Source organism: Eschscholzia californica, unplaced genomic scaffold (assembly GCF_041429995.1).
Source record: "Eschscholzia californica isolate CP2 unplaced genomic scaffold, dmEscCali1.0.p SCAF_4, whole genome shotgun sequence".
In the NCBI taxonomy this organism is placed as follows: Eukaryota; Viridiplantae; Streptophyta; class Magnoliopsida; order Ranunculales; family Papaveraceae; genus Eschscholzia; species Eschscholzia californica.
In genome coordinates, this window is record NW_028238461.1 from 35,303,821 (window position 1) to 35,315,409 (window position 11,589).

Consider the following 11,589-nt stretch of genomic DNA (forward strand, 5'->3'; position numbering starts at 1 on the left):
CGGTCGCTCCATGTGGGGCTTAATAAAAAGGGCTAGCGGGGTCTTTACTTCGTTACCGTACCTGCGTTGTTCGCCCTTTGTGCTCCCGCTGAGGGTCGGGCCTGATGATGCATAAAATGTCCAGACGTTGACTAACGTTTGAAGAGTCAAGATCAGACCTAAAGTCTACTGGATCAAACCGGCTTAAGGCAGCAAGACCGCTGAGCTCTTGATGGTCCACCGAATATTCCCCTAACTGTGAGGTCGACCATAAGCAACCAGCCCTGCAAGACGCTTTTGGTATGGACAGATCAACCCTGGGGTCTTCAAAGGAGTGGGGGGGTCCACATAGGTTCGGCCAGTGTCTTACGCCCAGAACTGCGGAGGCAGCAGCGCCAAGCGACCTATCGACTTAATCTCGAAACTTCTAGAAAGATCTCCGTCGGCCACACATCTCGAAGTGTTTAAGCTAGTTTGAACTCCACGTATCAAAAGTAGGAAACTTCTCTTTTAGAGTCTATCACACCGGCAAGATATCTACTAAAAATCCTTGAACTTAGGAACTTCCACTTATCAAAGATCCGGGACAGACTCCAAGAGAAACCCCAGATACTCAAGGGAGGAAACTTTCCCTTCGATTTGACGGCAACCGCCTCACCACTGCCACTAATCACAGTCGGCCTAACATCGCCTATAAAAGGCCCCCCACATCGTCCTTCATAGGACACGATCTCTTTACCCTAAAAAGATCACAAGAAACTCAGAGTTCTCATAACTTACCCCCCAAAAGGATCAATCAATATTCATTCTTTTACGGTAAAGAGCACCCTGACTGGCTTGAGCGTCGGAGCGGTTTTCAAACCCTTTGCAGGTTTTCCCCCTCGGAAACAGACGAACAGGAGCAAAGAGCAAGGAACAAGAGCAAGGAGCTGGAACAAAGAGAAGCAGAGCAGACAGCAAAGCTGAAAGCAGGAACATAGAGCCAATCAATCCTCAATATAACGGAGGATTTGAACTTAACGGAGGCTGTCATGCATCAACTCCCCATTTCATGGTGATCTGACGGAAAGCCATTTTTTGACATCAGCAGGGCCCCCAGCGATGGTGCTGATATTGCCCATTATTTCCGTGTGTTCATCGGGTCCCTTGGCCGCTTGCTTGGCGGACGTGGAATGCGTGTTAGTGCCTAAACCGGATCGAACTCCACCTTTGCTCGAGGACTTTTTGTTTTTGTAATCATTTGGTTGCTGCTCCTTCTTGTAGTCATAAGGCTGATGTTCTTTTCTGATATACTTATCCAACTCCCTTTCCTTACGAGCTCTTCTATCAGGTTTTTGAGATGTCGACAATTGTCGGTTTTATGACCATACCCCCGGTGGAATGCGCACCAGGCTGTCATGTCCTTAGGACCGAATTCTTCCCTATCATCATTGGGGTTTAGGGAGTTGTTCTTTGTCCTTTGACACAAGGATTTGTAGGATTTCTTCCCTTCCTTTTGTCAATGGGGTGAACGCGGCGAAGTCGGGCCTCCCTCGTCTACTTAGATCTCGCTCTCTAGCGCGTCTCGCCTCTTTCCGCTCCTTCATTTTGGTTGGTTCCGCCTCGTATGGGATGTTCGCCACTTCTTTCATCCTCCGATAGTTTTCCCTTTTTCTTATGAATTGTTGAACCTTTTCTATCAGTTTTCTGAGGGTGTTAGGTTCGTTGTTCGCAATTTCTCGTAGGATGTTATCCTGTCCGAGGCACCGTTTGAAAGCGGAGAATGCGACCTTTTGCTCGAGGTCTGGAACCTGCACCATAAGATTCCGGAATCTCTGCCAGTATTTTCCGAGGGACTCATTTTTCCCTTTGACGATGTTGAATAGATCGTCAGTTTTCCTTCTGATTGTAGTACTATCCTGGAAAGCATCGCAAAAAGCTTGCGCGAGTTCTTCGAAAGATTTTATCGAACCAGGCTCCAAAGCCTGGTACCATGCCTGAGCCAGTCCCTTCAGAATTGTGGCGAAGACCATGCACATATGTTTTGATCTGTTGTGCTAAGGTTTATTATCGAGACGTAATTCTTGACGAATACCACCGGATCCTCCAGACCATGATAGTGCTCGAGCACGGGACATTTGAAGTTCTAGGGCCTTTCAGCATCCAAGATTTCCTTACTCAGAGGGGGTATTCCGAGAATCGAATTCAATTGATCATTCTAAAGCAGAATCATACCACTAAACCTCAAAATCAAATTTAATTAATCATCCCACTTGATTAGGTAAAGACACTAAGTTATATAATTTCATTGGTATAACTAAACACAAAGAAAGTCGGGTTTTTATTTTTTAGGTTATATAATATAATTACAATATGAAGTTTGATATCAAAGTTAGGATTCCTTTCAGCTCATACATAAATAAGTCAAAACAAAATTTTGCCTTATCAAAACAATTCATACACAAATAAGATAAAGATACAAAAATAAGTTAAAGATATAGAAATAAATCAAAACAAAACTTATAAAGACTATAATCAGATTTTGGTGGAAAGCTTACCTCACCCTTAAATTTGACATATTTGTTAGAGATGGTCCACTTGAAACTTGAGTGACTAACCAAAGATGAAGGAATGCGAGAGAAAATTAGGAGAAACTTGATTTCTTTGGAGATTCGGAGGGAAGAAAGAGGGAACTTAGGGATGTCAACGGGGCGGGTTTGGGACGGTTCATCCCCTTCCCAATTCCGTCCCGTTAGTAAACGGGTTTTACCATTACCGTCCCAATAATTAATCGGGGTGGATATTCAATTACCATAACCGTCCCAATTAAAAATTGCTAAACCATTACCGACCCGACCCGCCCCGCCCCGTTTAATATAAAATGCGTCGGGTCGGGTCGGGTTCAAAGTATTTTGTTTCACAAGAGTTATTTTAGTTTGAAGTAACATAACAATTGTTAACAAAATTTTGTAAGACTTTGAGTTTATCAATCATAAACACTACAACTACTTAATAATATAAAACATAAAATAATTAAATTGATAATATAAGATTAAAGTTTTAGAAACATAACCTTAAATAAAACAAATATTTAATATATAACATACTAATCGGTTCGGGGCGGAGTTTACTATCTAATACCAAACCCGCCCCGAACCCGATTAGTTTTTTTTAACTTCATACCAAACCCGAACCGTTTAATTAACGGGGCGGTAAAACCCGTCCCATTAGGGGCGGGTTTGGGAAAAAACCCGCCGGTTCGGGCCAAATTGCCACCCCTAAGGGAACTCGGTTTAAGAGAAGATGAAGAAAGAGATTTAGGGTTTTAGATGTTGTTAGTTGTAAAACTTTTAACTGAAGACTTATTTTAATTTAAATAAGTTTTTTAAATAAGTATGAAATATTTTGATGAGTTTGTTTGTAAGTTATTGTCTACTTACTAAAAGTGTCAAAGTCCCTTTACCATTCATTTCTCAATACACCTTAACAAGGTCCTTGTACCAAAACTGAGCAAGTACAAGACCCACATTTATATGTCTCATACAATCAAAGACCCATAAAAGAATGGGCTTAAGAAAACTCAATCCAATGAACTATATCTAGTAGGAAGGAACAGTTGACATTTGTTACTAAAATAAAGAATATATGGTAATTGATCAATTACCATATATTCTTGATATCTTTGCTCACAAATCACCAATATATTATCAATTATTTGTTATTAGATTTATTTTTCTCAATTAAAGATATGACTATCCTATATAAGAATTGTAATTGCTCAATAGAAACACAATACGGTAAACAAACTTCTCCTCTTCCCTTCATTTCTTTCATTCGTGTTTTAATAGGAACATTGTTTTTCATGTAAGGACTAAACACCCAAAAACTTCATGATGGATTGAAATAGTATTATAAGAATAGGAGTGTAGCGAAAGTAAGCAAGGCTCTGTTGGGGTCCCTCCTTATAATAAAACGACTCCTAATTGAAATAAGATTTCTCGTATTCCTTGTTTGGGGAAAAAATAGAAACTTCTATTTTTTCAAGCCTAAAAAGGAATTCCTATTTCTATTGGTAAACCTCCTTATTTATCATTATAAATAGGGAATGAAAGGGAAGAAATTATTCATACTTTCATGTCAGACAGTATCATACTTCCAAGTCAGAGAGTATCCTCTCAGATAATCTCTGATCATATCCTCTCAGATTAGAGAGAAAGGTCAAAGAGATGAGACAAAGAGAGAGAGAGAGAGAGAGAGAGAGAGAGAGAGAGAGAGAGAGACCTCTCAGATCATATATCCTCTTAGGTTAGAGAGATGAGATCGGAGATATGAGACAAGAAGACAGGGAATCCTCTCAGATCATATTCTCTCAGGTTAGAGAGAGCGATCAGAGAGATGGGAGAGAAAGAGAGAAAAAGAGAGATTTCTGAAGCGGTTATTTCAAGAGAGATTGAAAGAAAAGGACATTGGTTTGAAGAAAAAAAGATTATTAATCTTGTGAAGCAATTTAGTTTGTGGTTATCTTCTCCAGTCTTAGGCAATCTAGGATTTGCTCAAATCCTAATGGTAGTAAGAAATCTTTGTATCCCCTTTCTTGTTTGGTTTATCCACCATAGGTTTGGTGAAGAATTGGTTAATCCTCTATTTATTTAGGGAAGAATTGTTATCCAAGAGTGTTTCCACACATCTTGAACAATTGATTTACCCACCATAGGTTTGGTGAAGCATTGTGTAACCCATTATTTAATCATTGTGGAAGATTTCTGGACTAGGTCTCGTGGTTTTTTTACCTTCTATCTTGGAGGGGCTTTTTGCCACGTTAAATAATCTTGGTGTATCTGCTTTTACTTTCGCATCGTTTATCTTCATATTCCTGAACAAGTTAATTAGGTTATTTTTCCTAACAAGTGGTATCAGAGCTAAGGTTAGATTTATTGTTCTGAAATATGGAAGTGAATACTAATTGCATGATTAGTTTAGATGGAGAAAACTATTTGATGTGGAAAGTAAAAATGAAAGATTTGTTATACTGCAAAGACCTAGCTGCACCCATTAAAAAATCACGGTACAAAACCGATGAAGATGGATGAAGAAGACTGGAAGGTATTAGATCGAAAGGTTGTTGGATTTACTCGACAATGGGTAGAATCCAGTGTTTTTCATCATGTATCGACGGAGACTTCCGCTTTTAGTCTATGGAGGAAATTAGAAGAATTATATGATCAGAAGACATCTGCCAAAAAGGCTTACTTGTTTAGAAAGCTAGGAAACTTACAATATAAAGAAGGAACCTCAATTGCTCAACACTTGAATGATATGAAAAGTCTAGTAAATCAGCTTTCTACAATGAAGTTAGTTTTGGATCATGAGTTGCGGGCCTTACTTCTTCTAAATTCTTTACCAGATAGTTGGGAGACATTGGTGGTGTCTCTTAGCAATTCTGCTCCTGATGGCATAATGTGTATGAATCACGTAACATGTAGTTTGTTGAATGAAGAAACAAGAAGGAAATCGTCGCCAGACGAGTCTCATTAAGAAGCACTTGTTACAGAAAGACGGGGGAGAGGTAAAAGTAGAAAACCTCATAACCGTGATAAGTTAAGGGGGAGATCAAAACCAAAGAAAGAAGTTAAATGTTTTGGTTGTGGAAAAATGGGTCATTACAAGAGTGAATGCAGGAATAAACCAAAGAAGGAAAACAAAAAGGATGATGAAAAATAAGATAATGTTGCAGCAGTTGCATCAGGTGATGACATTATCTTACTCTCAGGTTGTGGAGACACTTGCTTAAGTATGACTGAGTCAGAATTAGAAACAACATGGTTGATTGACTCAGGTGTTTCGTGGCATGCTACTCCAAGTAAGGGTTTCTTTAGATCTTACAGAACTGGTGACCTTGGCAAAGTCAGGATGGGAAACTTGTGTTTCTCAAAATCGTAGGAATTGGAGAAGTGAAAATTAAGACGAGCACAGGGAGTACATTGATTCTTAAGAATGTGAGGCATATACCAGATCTTCGATATAACCTAATCTCCACCGGAGTATTAGATGATGAAGGGTATCACAGTCACTTTGGTGATGGAAAGTGGAAGCTCACAAAAGGGTCAATGGTGATAGCAAGAGGGAAGAAGTGCTGCACTTTATACAGGACTAAAGCAAAACTGTGTATGAAGAAAAAGTGTTGAAGATCAAGCAAATCCATATAGAAGACAATACTTCGGATATGATTACAAAACCATTGCCTAAAGGCAAGCATGAGCTATATAGTAGTGTTGCTGGCTTTGGAATGGTGGGTCCGTTTCATAAGTCGGGAGGGGGAGTTTGTTGGGGTCCTTCCTTATAATAAAAGGACTCTTAATTGAAATATGATTTCTCTTATTCCTTGTTTGGGGAAAAAATAGGATCTTCTATTTTTTCAAGCCTAAAAAGGAATTCCTATTTCTATTGGTAAACCTCCTTATTTATCATTATAAATAAGGAATGAAAGAGAAAAAATTATTCATACTTTCAGGTCAGACAATATCATACTTCCAAGTCAGAGAGTATCCTCTCAGATAATCTTCTCTGATCATATCCTCTCAGATTAGAGAGAGAGGTCAGAGAGATGAGACAAAGAAATAGAGATGAGACAAAGAGAGAGAGAGAATCCTCTCAGATCATATATCCTCTTAGGTTAGAGAGAGATGAGATCAGAGATATGAGACAAGAAGATAGGGAATCCTCTAAGATCAAATTCTCTCAGGTTAGAGAGAGCGATTAGAGAAATGAGACAGAGAGATTTCTGAAGCGGTTATTTCAAAAGAGATTGAAAGAAAAGAACATTGGTTTGAAGAAAAAAAGATTATTAATCTTGTGAAGCAATTTAGTTTGTGGTTATCTTCTCCAGTCTTTGTATCCCCTTTCTTGTTTGGTTTATCCACCATAGGTTTGGTGAAGAATTGGTTAATCCTCTATCTGTTTAGGGAAGAATTGTTATCCAAGAGTGTTTCCACACATCTTGAACAGTTGGTTTATCCACCATAGGTTTGGTGAAGAATTGGTTAATCCTCTATCTGTTTAGGGAAGAATTGTTATCCAAGAGTGTTTCCACACATCTTGAACAGTTGGTTTATCCACCATAGGTTTGGTGAAGAATTGGTTAATCCTCTATCTGTTTAGGGAAGAATTTTTATCCAAGAGTGTTTCCACACATCTTGAACAGTTGGTTTATCTACCATAGATTTAGTGAAGAATTGTGTAACCCATTATTTAATCATAGTGGAAGAGAAAGATCAAACAAGTCATCTTCTATAATGGAGAAAGGTACACATGTTTTTACCAAGGTCCACTTTATTTCTATTCATGAATCTTGTAATAAGCATGAGATTCAAATATCAAAAGGATTAAAGGTTTAGTTGGTAGTTGAGCAAGAAAACTAGGTTTCTGTTAGAAACATGGACGTTCAAGTCTGATTTTAGTTTCTGTTTAAAACTCGAAATTTTAAGTCTGAGTTTAAAACATAAATTTTTCTCAACAAAAGTGACCAACATAAAAGTCTAACATGTGGTATCAAAGCCCATGGTTGATGAATCTCATGTTTGTTCTTTAAAGAAGGGTAGTAAATAGAATGAATCTAAGTTTTTATGAATGATTTTGATAAGAGGTTCATGCGTGTGTGTATTATGTTTGTTTATAGAAAATCACATCTCTAAATTTTTCGATAATCGTAGTCCGATAAACCTTTAATTGCTTGTATAGATTTCGCAATTAAGAATTAACTTAAAATAACAATAACTTGAGTGGAAGAAAAAAATGATGATTAAAGTGACATCATTGCTTTGTAGAAAGTTGTTTTTTTGTTTTGTCTTCTTGCTAAAAGTCTTATCTGGGAAAGGAGATGTAGTAAGAAACTAAAATATAAAATACTACTCCCTCCGCCCTAAATCAAGAGCCCACGATTCATTTTTTAGATGACCCAAATTAAGATTTTCTTTCCTAATATATCATATAAAATCTCTTACATTTTCACGAATACCCTTACTTTAATATTTTTAATATATGGTGCATAAATTAAGTTAATTTAGACATTTGACACTTTCTAATACAAAAATTGGGGTTTCCAATAAACAAATCCATTCTTTTGGATTAATCTAATTACTCTAAATTATTAGTAACCAAATTTGATTGACTCACCAACTAGAAATTTAGTTGCAATCAAGTAAGAAATTAAATTAACAATAAATAGTTACATGTATTTTTGGAATGAAAATTGAAATCCTGGAATTACTTTAAGAAAAATTATTAAATAAATAAGGGTAAACTTGGAAGAAGAAAAATATGAAAATAAGTTGAATTACCAATATGAGACTCATAAGTTGAGACGAGATGAGTATAAAATATTGAAGTGTAGTTATATTTAAGTTTTCAAGCATTGTGCCACTTGCTGTCATTAATGACTACGTCATGTATTGATTCGAAAAGAGGAGGGAAATCATATTATAATAGTTTATTATTTTATTACCTTGAAATTAAGTAATATTATAGTAATAATATGTAAGATATGAATAAGGTTGTACCAATATTTTGGTAGTAAATCTTCACGTGTTTCATAACGAGAACTAATTAATGGTTATAATTTTTTTACTTACTTGCTATTACTCCTATGCATGAATACATGATTAAAGTAACATGAGTATGTATGATTAATTAAATACCTTAATGTTTGTATTTAATGTAACTCATGATTTCCGTACATAATTAAAGTGTGAGATGTTTACTGAACAATAAACTATGTGTTTAACCGTTATGAAAGACTGTCAAAGTGATCTATAGAGTAGAGAAACACATATGTTATAGTTCATTATAGTCTTGTTGCGATATCGTTAATTGATTTGTTGATTATTATTGTCTTATAATTTGTTTAAAGATGAATTACAATAGTTGATCGATGTATGATACTGTATGGCTTAACTAACTTGGTTTATGTTGCCCAAAGGTGACAAACCCTTTTGTGGTTAGACGATACAATCAATGCATGTATTAATCACGATCACTTGTAATGTTTGTACGTATGTCTTATTTAGTCCCAAAGGGATTCATTATGATGGTACAATTTTGTTTATCGGTTAATTTGCTATCGATCTTGATTACTCCCTCCGTCCCATTTTATTTACGTGTTATTTCTTATGTGGAAGTCCCAAATTGTTTGTCCACTTCCTTTATTTGTCATTCATTTAATTACTATTTTCCAATATCACCCTTTATTTACAATAACAATAAAAGTAGTCATTTATGCTATCAATATCCAATTTATTCTACCCAGGTCAAATATATTGAATCAATGTTTAATAACCTCTTTTTCTTAAACACCTAATTAATACATCTAATGAATGAAAGACCAATCAATTTTTTCTCATTTTTGAGGCTTTTGGTTATAAAAATAAACCATAACAATTTGTCCATCTCATTTTTCTTAAGAACAAACAACAAATTTAGAAAAAATAAAACAAAAGTTTGTTTCAGTTCCAAACATAAACTAAAGTTCAAATCAAATAACGATCCAAAAATTTTGTTGCTCCAAGTAGTTTCAAACATTTTCTACTACTTCGGAATCACATTCGAGTTGAATTGGTAGATTACTACTTTTTTGTAGTCGATGTTTCCACATATGCTGAACTTTGCCATTGTTCTCAATCATGCACATTTGAAATGTAAGAAAAACATAATTCAGGTTTTCAAATGATAAATCTTCAAAAGATTTCACTACGGGATGGACTATTCATCAATTGTTTTAGGTGCTTCATGATGTTGCAATGATTGAATTGCCTGAAAATAACTAACATCCAAAAACATTAAAATCTAGACTATTTGGTGATTGAAATGACAAACGAAACTTGAAACCATCTCTACAAGCGGCTTCGAGAAATTCATTACCGTTGGGATAAATATAGTTTTAGTAACGTTGCTACGTGACCATTTACTCCAAATCGTCGGTAAAACTTTGTTAATCAAACATGACCGAATAACATCTTTGGTAACCGATAAATTTGGTTTTGTCTCTAAAGTACATGCCTCATTTAATTTAGATGCAAATTCAACATTTTAGTTACCAAAAGTTTTTTTGACCACTTATTTTGTGACCGATTTTTTTTTGGTCTTCTTTTTTTCGTAAATTCAAATTTGAACCATTTTTGTTAACACCATCAGTTAATTTCTATAGTTAATATTTTTGTTTCCATATTTTCCTTTCTTATAAAAATGATTATTTAAAGGATTTTTGAGTTTAAGGTCCAAAAATAGGGGGTAATTAGTCATATATCCATTCCTAAATCAATAAATAATATAAAACCAAAATAAATAGAAAATGAAAAATAAGTCCAAAAGTTTACTATTTTGTAGGCCCCATGCATCAAGCCATTTATTTCCTCCCATTCTTGTCTCTCTCTCTCCCTAACTTTATGTTCTTCGAACTTGAAGAAATTCTGATTGACTTTTTATATCTACCTCGATATTTCCATCTCTAAAACATTTTTTTCCTTGGAAATCATTAAGAAAATTGTATATATGTCGATTAAACTTAGAATCTTGGTAAAAAAAATTATTTTATTATAACAACAAACTTAAAATGTAACACTTTTTCGTACACAGTGAATTTTGAAATCTCTATCACTATAATCTTGTTCTCATAAAAAAAATATAAACTGAATTTGTTTTTTCTACATTTTCAATATTTCACTAGCATTTTCTTGATTCTATTAGCATCTGTTATGAATATGTTAGAAGTAGGTTAATGATCATTTTATTATTTCGCTAGCATCTTATTGATTCTAACAACATTTTTTTATATAATAGAATTCTAAAAAAATTTCTATCATTTTATTTATTTTAAAAAATCGATAATATACATAAATTTATATTTTTTTTTTGTAATTAGGATTGCATTTCTCTAGCGTCATGTTGATTGTAACAACATTCTAAAAAATTTATTTAAGAAGAAGGACTATTTTTTTTCTCTAGAATTTCTTTGATTCTCCTGCAATTATTATATTTCTCTAGCATCTTATTGATTCTACCAAAATTTGTCTGAAATTATATTATGTTAACCAAATTTTTAATATTTCTCTAGCATTTCACTAATTCTCCTGCACATGTCTTAAATTATGTTTCTCTAACATTTCATTAATTCTCCTGCAATACTTATATTTCTCTAGCATCTGATTTATTCTGACACAATTTTCCTGAAATCATATTATGTTAACAAAATCTGTATAAAAAAATGTATAAATAAAAGCTTGGTCATTATGATAAACCGGAAAGGAAACTTTTGTTGTAGAAGGAAATTTCTTTTTTGATGAAATAATTTAGTGAATCTTTAATTTGGGTTATTCTTTTTTAAGTTAGGATAGGTCAGGTAGTAATAAAAAATCAAAGGTTAGACATGTAATTTACTCTAAGTGGATTTATTTTCTATTTTAGATTATCTTTGGGCTCTAGACCCATTGATCATTCTATTTTGGACTTAAAACCCATCCTCCCTTATTTAAATTCAAAATTGACCATTTTTAATTTTGTGTTAATTCCCAAAATTCTAACTATTTTAGAACAAACTAGGGGGCCAAAATGGAATTCATTTAAGAAAATTAGAAACACCTC

General features: G+C 34.6%; 1 protein-coding gene across 1 annotated transcript; it reads right to left on the minus strand.

Moving 5' to 3' along the window:
- Positions 1-1,406: 1,406 nt before the first annotated feature.
- Positions 1,407-1,991, minus strand: LOC147544317 (uncharacterized). The gene has a single exon (XM_086635677.1). It carries the CDS (start codon positions 1,989-1,991, stop codon positions 1,407-1,409), a length of 585 nt encoding a protein of 194 aa, XP_086491803.1.
- Between the last annotated feature and the right edge of the window lie 9,598 nt (positions 1,992-11,589).

Excerpts from the sequence above, each read along its gene's own strand:
- LOC147544317 (XM_086635677.1), bottom strand. The coding sequence starts at position 1,991 with ATGGTCTTCGCCACAATTCTGAAGGGACTGGCTCAGGCATGGTACCAG.